This window comes from Schistocerca serialis, chromosome 11 (assembly GCF_023864345.2).
Source record: "Schistocerca serialis cubense isolate TAMUIC-IGC-003099 chromosome 11, iqSchSeri2.2, whole genome shotgun sequence".
NCBI classification, from domain to species: Eukaryota; Metazoa; Arthropoda; class Insecta; order Orthoptera; family Acrididae; genus Schistocerca; species Schistocerca serialis.
In genome coordinates this window covers 102,163,920-102,187,742 of record NC_064648.1, presented here as the reverse complement: position 1 = coordinate 102,187,742, position 23,823 = coordinate 102,163,920, and the positions used below count along the sequence as shown (strand labels likewise).

General features: G+C 43.9%; 1 protein-coding gene across 1 annotated transcript in view; it reads right to left on the bottom strand.

Annotated features, from left to right (window-relative positions):
- LOC126426490 (serine/arginine repetitive matrix protein 1-like) overlaps positions 1–22,706 on the bottom strand; it is a 383,690-nt gene extending 360,984 nt beyond the window's left edge. Inside the window, exon 1 of the mRNA XM_050088399.1 lies at positions 22,619–22,706. Within this exon, the coding sequence (XP_049944356.1) occupies positions 22,619–22,626 (8 nt within the window). The 5' untranslated portion in view covers positions 22,627–22,706. The remainder of the gene's footprint in view (positions 1–22,618) is intronic.
- Between the last annotated feature and the right edge of the window lie 1,117 nt (positions 22,707–23,823).

The window sequence follows — 23,823 nt, the reverse complement described above, 5'->3', positions numbered from 1 at the left end:
TGTTCCGCTCTTGGAAGTAGGTCGAACTTACGTGTATCTTATTATTATCACTGTAAATGAAACTTTAAGACATTCCGATGTACCGGGTGATCAAAAAGTCAGTATAAATTTCAAAACTGAATAAATCACGGAATAATGTAGATAGAGGGGTACAAGTTGACACACATGCTTGGAATGACGGAGTTTCATTAGAACCAAAAAAGTACAAAAGTTCAAAAAATGTCCGACAGATGGCGCTTCATCTGATCAAAATAGCAATAATTACCATAACAAAGTAAAACAAAATAAAGATGTTCTTTACAGGAAATGCTCAATATGTCCACCATCATCCCTCAACAATAGCTGTAGTCGAGGAATAATGTTGTGAACAGCACTGTAAAGCATGTCCGGAGTTACGGTGAGGCATTGGCGTCGGATGTTGTCTTTCAGCATCCCTAGAGATGTCGGTTGATCAGGATACACTTGCGACTTCAGGTAACCCCAAAGCCAATAATCGCACGGACTGAGGTCTGGGGACCTGGGAGGCCAAGCTTGACGAAAGTGGCGGCTGAGCACACGATCAGAATCAAACGACGCGCGCAATGATACAGCTTCACTAAAAGCGCCTTTTCAGGTGACGTCAACATGCTGCGACTGCTGGCGCATCTGATTCTCTCTCTCATTACAGCTCCTTTTATACACGATTGTCATGGGCAGTCCCTGACGTTTTGCTGTCCAGCGCCATCTGTCGGATAGTTTGTGAACTTTTTTTGTTCCAATAAAACCCCATATCATTCCAAGCATGTGTGTCAATTTTTACCTCTCTATCTACATTATTCCGTGGTTTATTAAGTTTTCTAATTTATACTGACTTTTTGATCACCCTGTATTAACAGCCACCAAAGTTTTTCATAATCATGCTTTAGCTGCGTATTTTTCCTTTAGCCGCGTATTTTTTTGTTTCAAAAATTGTGTACAGTCACAGTCTCTGTAAACGACAGTTGTGCTCTGATTGTCTCGCAGTTCATACGTACCCTGAAAATGGATAACGCTGCGTTCTGCTTCGTAGTGAAACACGCGCGCGGAACACCGTTAATGGCGAGCAACAAGTTGTTCTTAATGTTTTTTCAGAAGACTGCAGAGAAAAATCAGCTATGACGTTTTTCGAGAAAAAGTATGTACTAAACATAAAAAACGGTATTCAAATTAAATGTGTGGCGTAATCGGTAACGACATTAATTGTAAGATGGCGGCCGGTGGTTGGAATCCAATTGTGATACACAATTTTTTTATTCGATTTAAATACCTAAATCAGTGAAGTATGAAACTCGCCAAATATATGGCAATAAAGCGATGCTTAACCGTCATTTTTGCCAAGAGAAATGCATGTCTTCTAGTTTCTAATTACATAGCGCAGACAAAATTACGCATTGCAAATACACACTCTTAATTATCCAAATTTTATGAAAAATTGTAGAAGATTTGTGAAGTTAAGAAAACATTACACAAATTTTTTTGGATGAAAAAGAAAAATCAGATGGTCTTCGTTTTAATATGCCCAATGTTTTGTAGAACAGGTGTGGCCTCACACAAACCACAGTGTTAGCACTGTACAAATGATTTTTACAGTTGTCACCGTAGGACTGCCATCTGAACCAATCAGAATTGATCTGCAGCCACGTTAGGGGATTTGTCGTGAGAAATAACACACTTAAGCAGCCAAACGTACTGTAACTAACACACGAAGCTTCGTGACACGTCACTGCCGAACGATGGCGAAATGCAGAACAGCACGTCATAAAAGAGGAGGAGGAGGAAACGCCAATTTTTTGGTGGCTTGGGATTCCGTTGCCTGATCGCCTCGTTATCAACGTAGCACGGATGAAATGGAGAAAGGAAAGAGTTCAGAGGTTACCAGACGTCTCACTGCAATGCCTTCAGCGGCTTCAGTATTCAACTGCATGCGAAATCGGCAGTGCGCTTTTATGCCATGCAGAAAAATCACCCTTGCTTAAGTCAGAAATTTGCATCACTTTTTGCTTTTAATTGAAATACACTCCTGGAAATTGAAATAAGAACACCGTGAATTCATTGTCCCAGGAAGGGAAAAATTTATTGACACATTCCTGGGGTCAGATACATCACATGATCACACTGACAGAACCACAGGCACATAGACACAGGCAACAGACCATGCACAATGTCGGCACTAGTACAGTGTATATCCACCTTTCGCAGCAATGCAGGCTGCTATTCTCCCATGGAGACGATCGTACAGATGCTGGATGTAGTCCTGTGGAACGGCTTGCCATGCCATTTCCACCTGGCGCCTCAGTTGGACCAGCGTTCGTGCTGGACGTGCAGACCGCGTGAGACGACGCTTCATCCAGTCCCAAACATGCTCAATGGGGGACAGATCCGGAGATCTTGCTGGCCAAGGTAGTTGACTTACACCTTCTAGAGCACGTTGGGTGGCACGGGATACATGCGGACGTGCATTGTCCTGTTGGAACAGCAAGTTCCCTTGCCGGTCTAGGAATGGTAGAACGATGGGTTCGATGACGGTTTGGATGTACCGTGCACTATTCAGTGTCCCCTCGACGATCACCAGTGGTGTACGGCCAGTGTAGGAGATCGCTCCCCACACCATGATGCCGGGTGTTGGCCCTGTGTGCCTCGGTCGTATGCAGTCCTGATTGTGGCGCTCACCTGCACGGCGCCAAACACGCATACGACCATCATTGGCACCAAGGCAGAAGCGACTCTCATCGCTGAAGACGACACGTCTCCATTCGTCCCTCCATTCACGCCTGTCGCGACACCACTGGAGGCGGGCTGCACGATGTTGGGGCGTGAGCGGAAGACGGCCTAACGGTGTGCGGGACCGTAGCCCAGCTTCATGGAGACGGTTGCGAATGGTCCTCGCCGATACCCCAGGAGCAACAGTGTCCCTGATTTGCTGGGAAGTGGCGGTGCGGTCCCCTACGGCACTGCGTAGGATCCTACGGTCTTGGCGTGCATCCGTGCGTCGCTGCGGTCCGGTCCCAGGTCGACGGGCACGTGCACCTTCCGCCGACCACTGGCGACAACATCGATGTACTGTGGAGACCTCTCGCCCCACGTGTTGAGCAATTCGGCGGTACGTCCACCCGGCCTCCCGCATGCCCACTATACGCCCTCGCTCAAAGTCCGTCAACTGCACATACGGTTCACGTCCACGCTGTCGCGGCATGCTACCAGTGTTAAAGACTGCGATGGAGCTCCGTATGCCACGGCAAACTGGCTGACACTGACGGCGGCGGTGCACAAATGCTGCGCAGCTAGCGCCATTCGACGGCCAACACCGCGGTTCCTGGTGTGTCCGCTGTGCCGTGCGTGTGATCATTGCTTGTACAGCCCTCTCGCAGTGTCCGGAGCAAGTATGGTGGGTCTGACACACCGGTGTCAATGTGTTTTTTTTTCCATTTCCAGGAGTGTACTATGTAAGCGAAGATGAGTTTTGCGATATATTCTTTCCCTCTGGTTAAAAATTGAATGAAACTCAAACATGCGGCTCTCTGCTCATCTCTTGTCGCGTCTTTACTGCAACTGCTCAACATCGCTGCAGTTTAGTTGGACCAGGTTGCTGGTCAGTGCTGCCCAAGTTAACTGCGCCGGTAAAGCTGTTGCCCCTTATCATCATGGAACCCACGCATGCGCAAAGCACAGCACAAAAAGATTAACCTACTTGACTGCTGTCGAGACAGCCTTGCTTTCGCTGCACGTGAAACGAAATCCAGTGTGGTTCCAGCAAACGCGGAAGAATACGTAGTAAAATGTTTACATGAGGTTTATTTTCATGATGTACGGAGCATTGTAAAGACAACGCCGAGTTTACTAACAAGGGAACCTCCCCATCGCACCCCCCTCAGATTTAGTTATAAGTTGGCACAGTGGATAGGCCTTGAAAAACTGAACACAGATCAATTGAGAAAACAGGAAGTAATTTGGAACTGTGAAAAAATAACCAAAAATACAAACTAAGTAGTTCATGGGAAGATATGGAACATCAAGGACATCGGAAACGCAGGAGCGCCGTGGTCTCGTGGTAACGTGAGCAGTGCGGAACGGAAGGTCCTTGGTTCAAATCTTCCATCGAGTGAAAAGTAATTTTTTATTTTCAGTTTATGTGACAAACTCTTATGTTTACATCACTTTTTTGGGAGTGATTATCACATTCACAAGAAAACCTAAATCGGGCAAGGTAGAAGAATCTTTTTACCCATTCGCCAAGTGTACAAGTTAGGTGGGTGGACAACATATTCCTGTCATGTGACGCACATGCCGTCACCAGTGTCGTATAGAATGTATAAGACGTGGTTTCCTGTGGAGGAATCGGTTGACCTATGACCTTGCGATCGAATGTTTTCGGTTCCCATTGGAGAGGCACGTCCTTTCGTCTACTAGTTGCACGGTTTTGCGATGCGTCGCAAAACACAGACACTAATTACAGTGAACAGAGACGTCAATGAACGAACGGACAGATAATAACTATGCAAAAATAAAGAAAGTAAAATTTTCACTCGATGGGAAGACTTGAACCAAGGACCTCTCCTTCCGCAGTTGCTCACGCTACCACGAGACCACAGCGCTCGTGAGCTAACTGTCTCCATGATATTGCCTATGTCGCCCATGGGCTACTCAGTTTGTATATTTTGCTTATTTTTTCACAGTTCCACAGAACTTCTTCCTGTTTTCTCAACTGATCTCTGTTCAGTTTATCAAGGCCTATCCACTGTGCCAACTTATAACTAAATCTGAGGGGGGTGCGATGGGGAGGTTCCCTTGTAAGAAGATCCTGCGTGTAAAATGATACAGCAGAGCCTTACCTCTCACGCAGACCTAGCCATCATTCTGTGGTAACATTTCGCTACTACAGCAGGTGTTTCGCAACTTCTATTTCGCAAATATGAATTATTATTAATTTATTAGCGTTCAGTGCCTCAGCGTGTAAACACGCAACCCATATAGGATCATTCTGTTTCCCACCGCCCGACTGTTGTTTTCTGGCGCACGGGTTCACGTATCGAGTTCAAATTTATGTCACACTGAAGTGTTGTTGATGTTTCGTTTACGGGGCGCTCAACTACGCTCTCATCGGCGCCCGTACAAAGTCCCAGTATGCACGCAGTCCAGTCTAACCACTTTCACGAATGACGGAATGATGAGGACAACACAAACACCCAGTCCCCGGGCAGAGCCGGGAATCAAACCCGGGAAGCCCTGCTCCAGAGGTAGTAGCAACGCTCTTTTAGTGACTAGACCACGAGATGCGGACGTCATACTAAGATGTATGCCCCTTTGGCGGTGTAAAAGTTCTAAGTCGATACTGTCAAGAGATACAGACGTTTATGTCGTATATTTTGATACTCGAAAACTCACACATCAAAACTTGCCGTTGGTGCAAAATAGTGAAATTTGGTAAGCAGCGAGGTTTCACAGTTAAAGAACAAAAAGCCTAAAATTATTAATTCGCAATTACATCAGCTAAAATGTATTATTTTCTCATTAGAACATAGTAGTACACTGCATTCGTCATTCCCCAAAAGAAGCATAATAGACGAACATTACTGCAGGCAAACATTCTCATGTTTTACTAAGTAAATACGAAATGTTTTATTAAATATATCTATCTCTCTCTCTCTCTCTCTCTCTCTCTGTCTGTCTGTCTTTATCCAAGAGAATCACCCGATTTCTTTACAAAAAATCGTAACTATTATGTTATTTGAGATATGCGCGTGAACACGTACTGTTGCAAAGAGCGAACTCTCGAGATTTACATGGTTCCCGCTAGGTAGCAGCAGTGTGCGCCCACTTCAGTTCCAGTAAAAATGGTGTCGGGATAACAGGGAGCGTTTTGCGTTCTACGTTTCGCGCAGTGCGGGCCAGTAATAACTATTCAGCGTGACTTTTGTACTAAAGTCTATTCACCGAGAGCTGGGACGAAACATAAACAGTGTCACGTGAGCGACTACGCTCGTTTCCAGAGAAAGCATTCGGTGTTGACGTGATACGTAGGGGTGTGGAAAATCCTTGGCGCACGCTTTGCAGCTGGCGGCGTTCGGCTGGCTGCCGAGCTATCACAGCGGACCGTGAGAAACCTGGGCAACAATGTACGAAATAAATTTAACAATAATGTTAAAATAACGTTAAACTGAGTTCATTCTGTCGAAGCAGATTTATTTTCATTCAGGTCGCTAACAAAACGCTCCTTTTAAACAATTAATTGTTAATTTTAATAACAATACCAGTAATAATAATGATAAAGGACGAAACAAGGTTCACTCTGTCGAACTTGAACTGTTTTCATTGAGGTTTAAAGCAAACCGCTCCTCTCTCTCCTCTATAATGCAGTCTAATTTCCACATTTGAGATTTCACTTTTTCTATGACATGGAAGACGCACTTATTCCAATCCTCTGCAGTCACTGTTCTTACTGCTTCTTCTAGCAGTACTTTTAACTTCCGCCATTTTGTCTGTTTTGTTTTCGCTGCAACATAGCCTTTGATTCTGGCCCACACTAACTCGATGGCGTTTAATTCACAGTGGTACGGAGGAATTCTGCGGACAGTTTTCCCTGCATTCTTCGCCATTTCATCTATTGTGTACTGTTGCAACCCTTGCCCACAGTACGAGCAGCCCTTATCGGCTCGCCATCTGACAAGTGCTCATGACGTCACCTTTCCTTCTTAGATCTTTTTTAATATGTGACTTGTAAGTACTGCATCTTTTCCAGTCAGTACAAACTTTAATTTTATTAATGTACTATATACCTAATGTTTTAGTACAGTTAGCCTAATTCTGAAGACGAATCTCATAGTAGCGCCGAAACCAGGTCAATTTTGACTTCATATTTGTGACCGAGGGCTTATTTGTTACAATATAACCTTGACAAGGTCACTGAACCTTAGCTATGTCCAAAGTTGTTTTTTTTTTTTTTAATATCCAAAAGTTCTTTCTTCAACATACCGTCTGCGAAATTGATGTTTTTAGATTTTAACCACTCTGAGATTTCTTGCTTATTGGAATTCGCTTTGGGAACATTTTCTTTTCTCCGAAAGTGGTACGGCGAGTTATCAAGAACAATAACTGCATTTTCCTGAAGCCGAGGAAGGACATCTTGAAACCACTTCTCGAAGGTTTCGGCGCACATCTCATGATAATCTCCACTTTTCTTGGATTCGAAAGTCCACAAACATCCTTCAACGAACGCTACTTTGCTGCCAATGTGTGTGATAATCGAACATTTCCCTTTACCTGATGGGCCCTTGCTTCTGGCAGATAACCAGAACAGAAACGCTTGTTTTGAGGAATTTATAGTGTCATCTACCCAGACGTAACTTCGGGTTACGTCCTGCGCTCACCCACGTCTCTTCCAAATAGTAAATGGGTCTGCCTTCATCTCTCAACCGTTTAATGGTTCGAAGATAACGCCGCCTCCATAAAATGATGTCATCCCTATCTATTAGCATGCTATCGCGCCCACGCCGGACATATTTGAAATTCATCTCTCTCAATAACTTATAAAATGTAGTTCTCCGAAAATTGCCCAGATCTGCATCTTCGTTCACGACCGTAAGCACTTTGTCAATTGTTGGCATTTCGTTACGAAAAAAAAAAAAAAATTCCTCTCCTTCGTATCGGATTTCTATCGAAGTCATGAACGCTTTCAGAAAGTTTCTGTCGTAATTTTCCTTTCTTGGGGGACTTCAAAGAGTGTGTTGCCTTGTACTCACTTATCACACGATACACTGAAGAATGTCCAACACCTGTAGCTGCAGCTGTTTTCGAAACAATGTTACTCATCGACTGCTCTGGATGTAACAGTTCCGTTTTATACACATTAAGCAGCATGTGCTTCTCAGAAGAACTTAATGATTTCTTCTTTGCTCGCTTCTTTGGTGGGCTCAGAACTGATACGTCGACCTCGCTCGCTGAATCCGTGGATGACATAATGAGAACAGCCGTATGTGATGCTAATGAAATAAGTGAATATATAAAATAAGAAACCATGCGATGCTATTGGATGCGCACATAAACAGTTAATGATCAGCATGACTACAAACACATATACTTATTCTAATAATCAAGAACTAGTCTTTCAGGCGTCTTTACAGATGAACTTAAGATATCCTGAAATCGCCGCTGCACAAAACCCACTAACGAGCTCACACCTGCAACTGAGACGGCCACACTGACTGAGCGCCGCTCATAAAGGACAAACGGTTGCACCCATCGCATTCGAACAAACTACAAAATTAAATTCAAACCTTCCTAAAACTTTTCTCGCGAACACCTCCACAAGAAAATTTAAAGGGGAAAAGTTCGTCGCTTACTATATTTCGGATGATGATTTGGTAAAAGTTCTGCATCAGACGTGAGATTTTAATTTATTACTTCACTATTACTGACTATTGGGCAGAAAATTTGCAGACGTCATCAACATATAGTACTGAAGGCAAATATAAAATAATTTTGCTGTGCGTCACACAGTTTAGGAGATATGGCGTGATAAATATAGAGTAACGCGAAAAAACTTTTCCTGAAAGCTTAAATATTTCTCTTTTTCAGTGACAAATTTAATTTTAATGTAATGTAAAAAAAAATGTGTCGGAAGGTAGTTCTCGGATCATTTTATCATGTTCAGGTGCCAAATTATAAAAAACACATTCATTTTTTTAATTTCTGACGCCCCTGCCTTGTACACACCCATCGACAGCAGTGCAGTGGTCACGCGCCTCGCCGTGTTTACAGTACGTCTCTTGTTCCGGTGAATGGAGTATAGTTACTGTGTGGATCCTGCTGTAACACGGAGCATTAGACAGGATGGAGGTTGGCAGTTTTCTTCCACGCTTAGTGTTTAGTGACGAGGCAACATTCCATTTAAATGAGAAGGTGAACCGTCATAATTTGAGACTATGCGGTAGGGAACAACTACATGAAGTTCTACAATGTGAGAGGGACTCTCCAAAATTTAATGGGTTTTGTGCAATTTCGCGGGAAAAAGTGGATGGTCCACTTTTCTTTGCCGAGAACACTGTTAGGCAGGAAGCACATATCTCGATATGCTTGAGAACTTTCCTATCCCACAGTTGGAGACTGATTCGAACGACTTCGCTTACCAACAGGATGGAGCACCGCCACACTGGCATCTGGAAGTGCGGGAATTTTGAAATCAAAGGATTGCTGACCGATGGACCTGTCGCACTGGACCAAATGATTCAGCCTTACATTACTGGCCTCCAAGGTTACCAGACCTGGCTGTATGTGATCATTTCTTGTCCAGGTTTATAAAGGACACTGTTTATGTGCCTCCGTTAACAACAACCGAATGAACAGCTGCTGTGTGAGAACCATTTGATACCACATTGACATATACCGTGCATCGCAACGGGGGTATATTTAAGACCTATGGAAAGCTATGAAAAACAGATTCTTCAGTTTCCTGTTCATCAAAACACAAAATTCATTGTATAAGTTCATTATTTTGAGAAACATAGATGTGCTAAATCGGATGATTTTTTTTTTAAATACCCTGAGTATTAGTCGCCTGTTCGCTTCTTTTAGTATGTCCGGGCTATTCTGAGGAACTCTACATCTACATGATTACTCTGCAATTCACATTTAAGTGCTTGGCAGAGGGTTCATCGAACCACAATCATAGTATCTCCCTACCATTCCACTCCCGAACAGCGCGCGGGAAAAACGAACACCTAAACCTTTCTGTTCGAGCTCTGATTTCTCTTATTTTATTTTGTTGATCATTCCTACCTATGTAGGTTGGGCTCAACAAAATATTTTCGCATTCGGAAGAGAAAGTTGGTGACTGAAATTTCGTAAATAGATATCGCCGCGACGAAAAACGTCTTTGCTCTAATGACTTCCATCCCAACTCGCGTATCGTATCTGCCACACTCTCTCCCCTATTACGTGATAATACAAAACGAGCTGCCCTTTTTTGCACTCTTTCGGTGTCCTCCGTCAATCCCACCTGGTAAGCAATATTCTAACAGAGGACGAACGAGTGTAGTGCAAGCTGTCTCTTTAGTGGATTTGTTGCATCTTCTGTCCTGCCAATGAAACGCAACCTTTGGCTCGCCTTCCCCACAATATTATCTATGTGGTCTTTCCAACTGAAGTTGTTCGTAATTTTAACACCCAGGTACTTAGTTGAATTGACAGCCTTGAGAATTGTACTGTTTATCGAGTAATCGAATTCCAACGGATTTCTTTTGGAACTCGTGTGGATCACCTCGCACTTTTCGTTATTTAGCGTCAACTGCCACCTGCTACAGCATACAGCAATCTTTTCTACATCGCTTTGCAACTGATACTGGTCTTCGGATGACCTTCCCAGACGGCAAATTACAGCATCATCTGCGAACAACCTAGGAGAACTGCTCAGATTGTCACCCAGGTCATTTATATAGATCAGGAACAGCAGAGGTCCCAGGACGCTTCCCTGGGGAACACCTGATATCACTTCAGATTTACTCGATGATTTGCCGTCTATTACTACGAACTGCGACCTTCCTGACAGGAAATCACGAATCCAGTCACACAACTGAGACGATACCCCATAGGCCCGCCAGCTTGATTAGAAGAACTGCAGCAGAGATTTTGGTACTGTCTTGGAATTCCCGGGATATACAATACGCAGGTCCTGCTCGCTGTTGGAAACAATGCAGCCTTTAACAACAGCTTTGCAAGATTGGTGACGACAATACGGCTGTTACGTATATAACACGTTTGCTGTTATGGCACGATCGACTTAAGCGTTCATGAAGCTATTTAGCAATTAAGCTTGAATTTGTTCACACTTTTCGACCAAGATAAGATCTATCGTAATCGGTTAATGCAGCTCCCTTGAATTTCATCGAGAGCACTACGCAGTCAGAATGTATTTGCTCTCGCCAGCTGTGTAACTGCGCTCTAAATTCTGCGGGATTACATCGTCAGCTCACTATAGTGTAGCGGCGAGAGAAAAACGTAGTGTTATCAAGATTTCCAGATAAGGAGGCGAAACGGTAACACCGCGTCCAAGGCTACTGAATGGCTGGTCAGAGAACAACGCAGGCGCGTAACGAGATATCCTTCAGAAATAATCTGTAACGCCTTTTCTGGCACGCGATAGCACTGCACAGAATCGTGAGAGACTTTACACATTATCTGTCAAACGAAACAACGCAGTTATCAAAAAAAAAATAATAATAATAATAAATAAATAAAAATAAAATCTGCGTTGGTCGGTCTCATAGTTTTACAGCATTTAGGTGAAACCGGTCAGGACTCTGGCCAACAAAAAGATCGAATACGAAATAAAGATCACAGGAGATAAAAATAGGCAACTCCATTTTTTTTGTCTAAGTCATTTTATGCTTCATTCATGCAGGTCCAGTTCTGTACCCGACTCTGGCAGTGGGACGCTATTCATATATGCAATTATTACGGCTTTTATATTTGTTACTGTTAAAAAGAATGACGGCTAAAAAACGGGTCAAGCATTAATTGAAGTAGTAAAGCAAGCAGTCACTTATGTACATTTAAAAGAAACCTTGACTGTTTTTTTCTTCTTCATGTATACCGACACAGTGTAGTTTGGTAATATGCCGACAGTCGGCGCTAGTTGCAAAGATGGCGGGTTCAGGTGCGGAGCGAGCTGTTTCATGATGAAATGGCCTCCCCGGTCACCAGAGCTCACTCCGTGTGACTTTTTTTCTGTGGGGACACATTACAGATCTGGTGTATGTAGCGCCTGTACCACGTGATGTAGCAGAGCTCCGGGAGAGAATACGGGAATCGAGCGACTGCTTACAGTCGACGATGCCATCCATGTTGGGACGGGTATGGCTAGACTTCGACTGCCGTATTGTCGTCAGCCGGGTCACTCATGGTTCGCATATCGAATGTTTGTAAAAAGAACTTTTAGAGTTTTTTCAAAACGCCATATGCATGGCACCTGTACAATGTTTAGTTCTTGTGCAAGAAATAATTGAAACTGTTCCCCGACTTTTTGTACACACTATATATAAAATAAAAATGTGCCCAATACCGACGCACGTTTTGGGCATTCGCTCTCTTCAATTATCACAATATATATTTGAACGTACATTACGCACATCGTTAAAAACGTCAACTACGATTTGCATGCTGCAGCTGTCCTGTTCAAAATAGTTTTGTTTATCTGCTACTCTTTGCGAGTTGTATATTGACAGTAGATTATTCGTTAGACGTACAGTACTTCTATTCTGCTTCGTCCACGCACTATTTTCCAGTTTTAAAAGCTTTGGCATAAGCACTTTTCCTTTGTATGTTGCACAAAAACAGTCAAGTATCCGCCATATTGCCGAGTGACTTTTTTTTTCATCGGAAAATTTGTCTGCAAGTCAAAGAACGCGCACAGTTTTCTTGAAACTTCGCTGCTGCAGCGCCGCCAAGCGGACGGCATGTATAACTACACTGCGTAATTCAACAGCTGTGTTCACAGTTCACAGACAACTACCGTATTAATTTTGTTTGTAGGTCAGGCATGAAAATGAACCAGCTGGTTCAAAACTAGTCGCCAACCACGTGATCTGCAACTGTGACAGATTTGCTAATAAGTGCTTCATGAAAAATATTTTATTTCATCCCACATAAAACGCCCTTCCACATTTATACAGTCACGATAAGCTCCGAAGTACGACCTTACCTACATATTGAAGAGAGAGAGAGAGCGAGAGAGAGAGAGAGAGAGAGAGAGAGAGAGAGAGGGTGTGTGTGTGTGTGTGTGTGTGTGTGTGTGTGTGTGGTGGAAAAACACATTCAAAATGTAGGTAAGGTCGTACTTCGGAGCTTATCGTGCGGTATAAATATGGAAGGGCGTTTTATGAGGGATGAAATAAAATATTTTTCATGAAGCACTTATTAGCAAATCTGTCACAGTTGCAGATCACGTGATTGGCGACTAGTTTTGAACCACCTGGTTCATCCCCATGCCTGAGAGAGGAGGTTCATACGGTAGTTGTCTGTGAACAGCGAACACATCTTTAATTACAATACGAACAGTTCAAATGCAACAGAAATTAGATGAATTCAGACGGACCTCCAGTGAAAGTGCCTGATCTTAATAACTAACATCAAAATGGCAATGCACGCTTTCCAAAGTCATCGCCCAATCAACATATGACCACTTGGCAAGTCACAGTCAAATTGGAGGCCAAAACAGGCAACACTACCAGGAAATGTTCGATGGCTCATAAGGACATGTCCACGGGCAATGGACGCATCCCGTTTTAAATGAGGATGCGTGGAAGAACAACATAGGACACCCGTTTCATGTACTGCATTGTTGTAAACATTACTAAAGGTTCTTCGACACATCCTCATTTAAAACGCGACATCTCAATTGGCTGTGGTTGTGCGCTTACCCATGAGCCGCGCACTATGGTCATTTCCTTGTACTGCCTGCCTCCACCCTGAATCTGATTTGTTAAGTTGTCATACGTCGATTGAGAGAGTCATCTGGAAATACTTTGGAAAGCACGTATTACCACTGTGATGTTCGTTAAACAGGCACCTTTACTGCAGTTAAGTCTGATTTTACGTAATTAATTTGTTATACATTTGATCTGCTCGTATTGTTATTCCACATCTGTGTTCACTATTCACTGACAACTACCGTATGTGCAATTTTCTGTAGCGTGAGCAGGTCAGAACACATGAACTGCAAGTGTAACAGATTTGTTAATAAACCCCTCATGACATACCGAAAAAGGCTAATGGTCCTCTATCAACAAAAATGTTGAAACTGTAGAATATTTTTCCTCTTTTTAGGCTGCGTCGTATCGATAACGGTGAGAGAGAGAGAGAGAAACAGTCTCCTCCTTCAGAGGGAATTAGAAAAGTACCGACAGATTTGTATAGCAAGTCAAACCCAGGCAAAGTGGAACCCAAGTTCACTGTCACCCCTGATGTTTGTTTACCGAAAAAGGAAATAACGGAATTCAAGAAAGCACTGTTATTGGACAGGGACAAAAAACTGATTATGCAGTAGTGGTATCTGGAAGTGAACACAAACTGCGTTTTGCGCTAAATGTAATACAACATTTTCTACCAGTACGTTAAGATACGCACATTAGTAATAAGAATGTATGACAGGTGTACACGCCGCAGGATTACGTGTTACAACCTGGAAAGAGAATCTAGGAGGGAAGTAGTAGTAGTTGTTGTTGTTGTTGTCTTCAGTCCTGAGACTGGTTTGATGCAGCTCTCCATGCTACTCTATCCTGTGCAAGCTGCTTCATCTCCCAGTAACTACTGCAACCTAAATCCTTCTGAATCTGCTTAGTGTATTCATCTCTTGGTCTCCCTCTACGATTTTTACCCTCCACGCTGCCCTCCAGTACTAAATTGGTGAGCCCTCGATGTCTCGGAATATCTTCTACCAACCGATCCCTTCTACTAGTCAAGTTGTGCCACAAATTTCTCCCCAATCCTATTCAATACCTCCTCATTAGTTATGTGATCTACCCATCTAATATCTTCAGCATTCTTCTGTAGCACCACATTTCAAAAGCTTCTATTCTCTTATTGTCCTAACTATTTATCGTCCATGTTTCACTTCCGTACATGGCTACACTCCATACAAATACTTTCAGAAACGACTTCCTGACATCTAAATCTATACTCTATGTTAACAAATTTCTCTTCTTCAGAAACGCTTTCCTTCCCATTGCCAGTCTACATTTTATATCCTCTCTACTTCGACCATCAGTTATTTTGCTCCCCAAATAGCAAAACATCTTTACTACTTTAAGTGTCTCATTTCCTAATCTAATTCCCTCAGCATCACCTGAATTAATTCGACTACATTCCATTATCCTCGTTTTGCTTTTGTTGATGTTCATCTTATATCCTCCTTTCAAGACACTATCCATTCCGTTCAACTGCTCTTCCAAGTCTTTTGCTGTCTCTGACAGAATTACAATGTCATCGGCAAACCTCAAAGTTTTTATTTCTTCTCCATGGATTTTAATACCTACTCCAAATTTTTCTTTTGTTTCCCTTACTGCTTGCTCAATATAGAGATTGAATATCATCGGGGAGAGGCTACAACCCTGTCTTACTCCCTTCCCAACCACTGCTTCCCTTTCATGTCCCTCGACTCTTATAACTGCCATCTGGTTTCTGTACAAATTGTAAATAGCCTTTCGCTCCCTGTATTTTACCCCTGCGACCTTTAGAATTTGAAAGAGAGTATTCCAGTCAACATTGTCAAAAGCTTTCTCTAAGTCCACTAATGCTAGAAACGTAGGCTTGCCTGTCGTTAATCTAGCTTCTAAGATAAGTCGTAGGGTCAATATTGCCTCACGTGTTCCCATATTTCTACGGAATCCAAACTGATCTTCCCCGAGGTCGGCTTCTACTAGTTTTTCCATTCGTCTGTAAAGAATTCGTGTTAGTATTTTGTAGCCGTGACTTATTAAACTGATAATTCGGTAATTTTCACATCTGTCAACACCTGCTTTCTTTGGGATTGGAATTATTATATTCTTCTTGAAGTCTGAGGGTATTTCGCCTGTCTCTTACATCTTGCTCACCAGATGGTAGAGTTTTGTCAGGACTGGCTCTGCCAAGGCTGTCAGTAGTTCTAATGAATTGTTGTCCACTCCCGGGGCCTTGTTTCGACTCAGGTCTCTCAGTGCTCTATTCTGATATCCACGAAGCTCAATCGATAGGTAGGCTTACGCGCAATGGATGGTAGCAAGGACATGGCCAACAGAACGTTTGTAACAGAAGCAGCTACTCTCCATTTATGTAAACATTATGCTTAGTTTTGAATGTATTAAAATGAGTCTGAATTCCGTAAAGAAACTCGCGGAATGTACTGTAATCGGCGGAAATCGACAAAACAGTACGTGGCAAACAGGTGCATGGATGCGCTCACAATCAGCTCCTTTTGAACGTAATAGCACATCATGTCACAACTGATTTCTGGTGTTAAACGATTTCACATGATACAATTACGACTCCGCTACTGCGAACCGAATGTATAACATTGCACTAATTTTATAGTTAAGTTTTAAGATTAGCTAGAGTGGGATATTAGTTTCATTGCATTCCGCTAGCATCGCTCCGTAAGGTTTTTCTTTTTTTCTATTTTACTCAGACTGTTTGTCGGAGCATCTGTTAAACTTTCGTTACAGGGTCTGAAAGTACTCCCCACGCGAACTGAAGGTGTATATATTAAAAAATTTAAGCTTCTCAATAACTGAAACTTTAAATTGTTTAGCATGCGATGGCCACACAGGTTGTTTACGACGGTCGTTTAAAGGAAAGGGAAAAAATAAAGACGGCACTAAAGCTTTTGTTCGGTATTTTTTACTTTTTCATAAACACGAACTGAAGCCAACGAAAAAGTTGTGCATTCTCTGAAGCACTTCCAACACAATGATGCGTCGTTCCTTTGTTTCCACATCACATGTTACGGCGTAGCTCTTGACTTAGCGGATTGAAGAACAGTTAATTCCAAAGTGTAAAAATGTTTTAGCCAGCATAGCAGTGAAATTTACGTCAATATGCAGGGGAGGCCGGAGCACATTTACGCAGATTTCTTTGACGAATTTTTAAAAATATTTTCGGTTCGATTTATCGTGTTTAAGACTGTTTAGTCTTTTAACTTGGTTATTACAGTGTAACTTGGCATATATATTTCCAACATGCATGAGGGTAAAATCGTTTTATAGTGTCCCAAGCGGTGCATAAATGTGCCCCGGGTCTGCAGCAAGTTTAGCCACCTCCAGGGGCACATGCTGCGTTATCATAGAACACAATAAGTAAAGAAAACGCATTATTTTTGTAAAAAAAATTATAACGTTTTCTTGGCAGTAAAAGTTACGGGCTTACCTACAACAATTAACATGGTAAAACGCAACAATTTTACTGCTAATAACCAAATGTTTCGCCTATTAGCATAAGGTGGCCTACACGGAAGGCAATGTCAGTTACAGGTCTATTCGTCATCGTTGTTCGGAATTGGTATTTCTACACAGAAGAATGGAAAAAAAAGACATTGTGTTTCCTGTGGTGGGATCGTCTGAGCCAATCTTTTACTTTTAAGGCACTGGACCCAGTCTCGATTTCTTTTGGATTGATTGTATCGTTTCAATCAGTAAACAGGAGGGCAATTTCCATCCTCTTCCTTATACTGCTGGAGGTTATAAGAAACAGGAAGAATAATTGGATGGGACATCAGTTAAGTTGGGAGTGCTTGCCAACATACGCTTTGGAAGAACTCGTTTTGTGAGCATACTGAGAGAGAGAGAGAGAGAGAGAGAGAGAGAGAGAGAGAGAGAGAGAGAGAGAGAGAGAGACGGGGGGGGGGGGGGGGGAGGGTGAGGAGAAGATACAAGATGACAGACGTGATAAAGGGAAGCAGAAATTACGTGTACCTGAAAGGGACGGCATAAGACAGTAGAGTTACCATTGAAAACATGCCTTTGGCCAGAACACTAATGATATCACAAGTAGGCCTAACCTCATTTTCCTTGTTCTTGCTTTTACAAATTTCTTGCCCTTATTAATCCTTCCTCACACAGAATTATTTCTTTCTGCTCTAGATTCGTTAAGTACCAAAAGCTTAATTATTAGCAATTTGTAGCTTTTATTCTCCTGTGCGTTCATTTTTTAAATTGTTTTTCCAACAGCTGTTGTCTTTAAGTTTCCTTGATGGGTTGGATGGCAACGCAAAATTGTGCGGAAATGTGCCCCATACAGAACTGCGTAACCGTGCCCCATCGCCATGTTCGAATTAAGTTCTAAACTACAGTAGTAGTAACTAATATTTACTCAGACATGAATATAAAATGCGGACTAAAATTTTACGAGGTGGAATAATTGCAGAGTTCGGCCAAACTGGCTTGGAAACTAAAACTGAGACAATTAAATGGATCGCAGTAGTAACAGAAGACTTGAAAGAGTGAGAGGGAGAGGAGGGTAGGAGAGAGGGGGTGGGTGGGAAGGTGGAGAGAGAAAGAGAGAGAGAGAGAGAGAGAGAAAAAGAGAGAGAGAGAGAGAGAAAAAGAGAGAGAGAGAGAGAGAGAGAGACCGCAACACGAAACGCAACGAATCTATTGGATTCAGAAACATTCACAACTGAAAATAACTTCAGAATGAGTAATGTACCTCACAAGGGAAGCTCCCCTTCGCACCCCCCCCCCCCCCCCCCCCCTCAGATTTAGTTAGAGGTTGGCACAGTGGTTAGGCCTTGAAAAACTGAACACAGATCAATCGAGAAAACAGGAAGAAGTTCTGTGGAACTTTGGAAAAAAATAAGCAAAATATACAAACTGAGAAGGCCATGCGCAAGATAGGCAACATCAAGGATAATGTGACCTCAGGAGCGCCGTGGTCCCGTGGTTAGCGTGAGCAGCTGTGGAACGAGAGGTCCTTGGTTCACGTATTCCCTCGAATAAAAATTTTACTTTCTTTATTTTCGCAAAGTTATGATGTCCGTTCATTCATTGACGTCTCTGTTGACTGTAATAAGTTTAGTGTCTGTGTTTTGCGACCGCACCGCAAAACCGTGCGATTGGTAGACGAAAGGACGTGCCTCTCCAATGGGAACCGAAAACATTTGATCGCAAGATCTTAAGTCAACCGATTCCTCCACAGGAAAACACGTCTGATATATTCTATACGCCACTGGTGACGGCATGTGCGTCACATGACAGGAATATGTTGTCGACCCACCTAACTTGTACACTTGGCGAATGGGTAAAAAGATTCTTCTACCTTGCCCGATTGAGGTTTTCTTGTGATAATCACTCCTAAAAAGTGAGGAAACCATAAGAGTTTGTCACATAAACTGCAACAAATGAATGCAACAATTTCACAGTCGCATCGGACGGACGGACGGACAGATGATAATTGCCTGAAAATAAAAAAAATTAACTTTTCACTCGAGGGAAGACTTGAACCAAGGACCTCTCGTTCCGCAGCAGCTCACGGGACCATGGCGCTCCTGAGCTCTGACTATCCTTGATGTTGCCTGGACTACTCAGTTTGTATATTTTGCTAATTTTTTTTCCACAGTTCCACACAACTTCTTCCTGTTTTCTCGACTGACCTGTGTTCAGCTTTTCAAGGTCTATCCACTGTGCCAATTTCTATCTGAGGGGGGTGAGATGGGGAGGTTCCCTTGTCAGTATGAATCCTTAACTGAATTACTGAACGCGCCAACTGAGGACATGAGGAGGAAAAAAAAAAATCATAACGCACTTAAAATGTGTGTGTTGGACTGGCTCACCTTCGATTTGCAACTGGCTGCGTGTCAGAGATGAATGGCGGCGCCAGTCAGTTGTTAGGTCGGAGAGGTTCATTCAGAGTTACGTAACGGGCCGTGAACAATGGCAGAGCTCAGGTGTTGACCCCGTCAAGGTCACGCGCCAGCCAGCCAGCCCGCCTAAACCACCCACACACACACACACACACACACACACACACACACACACACACAGCGAAGGCGCATTTGACCAGCCACCTTGCTTACTAGTTTGCTCCTCAACTCTCCAGTAACCCGCAGTTCCAGGACCGGAGCTTTTAATCGCAGCTGCAGCAGCAAAGACGATGACGCAAGCGAGGAACGATTCCAAGCGCCGCTTGTCGCGTTCCAAAGACGGTTGGCAGTAACTCCAGCAGGCGCGCCGTAATTTGTAAGCCACGGGCGTGTGTCGTCCTCAGCGCCGCATTACCTATCCAAGACTGCACGTGACAAGAATGTGTCTGAGTAATTGCTAACAATTTAGTTTACATTATTGTATAGAGTGGTGGAAATCTAACGACACCGCTAGATTTGGTGGAATATGCTTCGGCTCCAACCTCCGCAGTTACCTTTCGGTCTGGACTCGTGAACTGGAAAGCTATAATGAAATCGTATCCTAGCAATACGTCAAAAGCAGGTACAGTACAATGGTAACGTGTAAATCGGACTTCCTGAAACGAGCGAAGCCCAACTTTCAGCAAAATATATGAAAAATTTAGTTGTCTAATGGTCAACAGACCCGTATCCGAAAAGGCACGGTTTTGTTGTTAGAAAGCAAACGATCAGTGAAGCCAGCACGTTTCACGATCAGTGTTCCATGAGAAGTATCCTGTTTTGTTTTGTAATATTGATGCGGCAGCTTCAGCTTCATGGAGGAACAATGGGTAGTGCACAGATTGCATTGCAGCAAAAGTTTATCAATTTCGAAAATTTTATCGCATCTCCTGCGCCACAAGCTAGCAATCGAGGACTGCCACACACATTCGGAATAGCGTGCAGATGTCTTCCAGGAAAGCATCCAGTATATGGTGATCGGGTTCGAAATTAATTACTTAGTATCACAGCAAACTTAAGACACTTAAAACTATAGCAAAAAGTTTTAGAAATAGCAAATAGGCACCAATGTGGGTAGTAAAAAAAGAGGATAATATTCTTCAGCCGGCCGCTGTGACCGAGCGGTTCTAGGCGCTTCAATCCGGAACTGCGCTGCTCCAACGGTCGCAGGTTCGAATCCTGCCTCGGGCATTGATGTGATGTCCTTAGGTCACTCAGATTTAATTAGTTCCAAGTCTAGGGGACTGATGACCTCAGATGTTTAGTCCCATAGTGCTTGGAACCATCTGAACAATCTGATAATGTTCTTCAAATACATACACTGTATTACGGTAATCAACGAAATACAATATCTGTCTCTATTTACAACCTTTAAGAATCGTTTCTCAATCTTATCTCCTTTCACAGTCCCTGAAAGTCGCAGAAATTATAGCAATGACATGATTTCACATCCAAATCAAAGACCACTGTATTTTTCGTAAGTAGACAGATACTGCATAACGATGGTAGGCAATGAAAACCTCTAAACTCCATTTGTCTGCATAAACCTCGTAATTTCAGTAACTCCATTATCAAAGACGTATTTGAAAGAGCATCTATTTTTCTACTACGTGAATAACTAGGCTTCTACCGAACAGTTGCCCATCAAGCAGCATTATCTGTACCACTTTAAGAAATTGTTTTTGCTGCTTCTGTCAAGTGTAACAAAGCGGAGTAACGACGTTTCCATTGGCTGCCACTGACAAGCGGAATTGTCGCCGATCCAATTCCCGGTCACGCAAACAGTTGGCACTCGGCTAGTCTATCGCTGTGGCGTCTTTCTCTAGAGTGTACAACGCAAGGTTCGAGGCAAAAACAGTAACTGCTATCCGCTTTATTTTTAATTCGCTTATAAAACATTTAACTTTAATTACGATTTCGTTGTGGTGCTGAGCAAGTATCTGGCTATGTTATTCGCTAAATACACGTATGTTGCGAACGAAACACGCTACGTTACCAGAGGAAAACTTATACGTGAAAGTGTTACCTTAAAATATCGCCATGCCTCATTCCTGAGACGAAGCACGGAAAGGTGAAAGGGACTCGATTTCGTGTACCCCTTGACGGAAGGCACAACAGCAAACTGTTCTGACGACGTGCTAATACCCAACTTTGCACCTCGTCTTTAAGGGGTTCTTTATTTCAGTAACAAATGCTGGAGTGGGGTTGTTATACCACTAATAGCGCACATTCCCATTTTCTCGAGAATAAAAAAAAATCAGCTTAAAAGCATGAGAAGCGCGCGCACAAACGGGGAGGGGGGAGGGGGGGGGGAGAGGCAAAGAGCAGAGTGATTGGTGAGCGCGGACGATCTGGGATCGATTGCCAGTAATGTAAAGAATTTTTCCTTTTTGAGGAACGGGTGCATTCAGCCCTTGCGATGCTGGTTGAGCAGCGACCTGGCTTATCCCAGGACGTGAAAACTGACAATGGCTGACATAGCAGGGTGCTGACACCGCGGTCCTTTATGCCGCGGCCCATGACGCCAATGGCGAAGGATGACTCGGCGGTCGGTCGGTTCCCAAGCGCCCCCCACGGCCTGTGGACAGACTTTATGTTTACGACACGCAGTAGCGTAGTTGCACTCTGACGCAGTGAAATGACGACGCCGGTGGTGGTGGTGGTCGAAGTAAAGATCACTATGATGATGCTTGGTATGGATGGTGGTGGTGGTGGTGGTGGTGGTGGTGGTGGTGGAAGCGTTCGTGATCGAGGCGACGATACAGGAGATTATGGATGATATTGCTGAACTCTTCTCCACAGCTAGTGGCTTGCAGAATGGAGATACTGCAGAAATAACCAAGTCCAGTCACACACTTATTCCACCCGAGCAAACAAATTTACGTATCGCATTTGCAAACGAAATGTCACAAACAAAATACGAGAGTACTGAAAGGCGATAAATAATTGACCTTAGGAAAAAACTGTGTAGACTGTAAACGTGCATTAAAAAAAATTCCTGAGAAAAGTAGTGTCAAACGTATGTGACACAGAAACATACGGCTATTGCATCATCGGTAGGCACTCCACATACGCTAATCTCTTGGCTCGGCAACTGTTTCACTCCGAATGCGGCACTAAGCAATTTACTACCACGGACACGCCTAGGTGTCGCAATGTGAAAGCCGGTCTGCATCATCGTCCTCGATTAAGCAGTTCCAGCAGCACTAATAGCAAACAACTAATTGCCGCGGAGTGTCCTACCTGTTCATTGCGATCGTGGGCGATACGGCGAGGCGGCAGCTGGGTGCGTTATCTGTGGCGCCGCCAGCGATGCGCGCTGCGTGCGGCGATGGCCGGCCGACTGCGCGATCGCTATCTCTGGAAATCCACAGGTGTGCGCTGCGTCACTATCGCTGGCGCGTCGCGGCGCGGCGCGGCGAGGTGAGGTGGTGGGGGATGGTGTGGCGTGGGCTGCGACGCGACCGTGAAAACGCACCCGCGTCAACGCGTTGGCACACTCGCAGTCCACACAGGGGCAGTCATCGAGTCGGCCGCTGTGTGCTCATCCTACTGTTTACTGACGGCGGCGCGGGGCAAAGGCGTTAGTCACACAGCTCACTAGCCGACTATCAAACGCCGCCGTACTGGAAACTGCCGCCGTGAGGTTTCGAAAAAATAAACGGGCGCGTCAGGTCCGACTGGGGACGCATTTCTCCGCCAACGAAGTGCACTACCGGCCATTAAAATTGCTGCACCACGAAGATGTGCTGCAGACGCGATATTTATCCGACAGGAAGAAGATGCTGTGATACGCAAATGATTAGCTTTTCAGAGCATTCACACAAGGTTGGCGCCGGTGGCGACACCTACAACGTACTGATATGAGGAAAGTTTCCGACGGATTTCTCATACACAAACAGCGGTTGACCGGCGTTGCCTGGTGAAACGTTGTTGTGATGCCTCGTGTAAGGAGGAGAAACGCGTACCATCACGTTCCGACTTTGATAAAGGTCAGATTGTAGCCTATCGCGATTGCGGTTTACCGTATCGCCACATTGCTGCTAGCGCTGGTCGAGATCCAATGACTGTTAGCAGAATATGGAATCGGTGGGTTCAGGAGGGTAATACGGAACGCCGTGCTGGATCCCAAGGGCCTCGTATCACTAGCAGCCGAGATGACAGGCATCTTATCCGCACGGCTGTAACGGATCGTGCAGCCACGTCTCGATCCCTGAGTCGACAGATGGGGACGTTTGCAAGACAATAACCATGTGCACTAACAGTTCGACGACGTTTGCAGCAGCACGGACTATCAGCTCGGAGACCGTGGCTGCGGTTACCCTTGACGCTGCGTCACAGACAGGAGCGCCCGCGATTGTGTACTCCACGACCAACCTGGGTGCACGAATGGCAAAACATTTTTTCAGATGAAACCAGGTTCTGTTTACAGCATCATGATGGTCGCA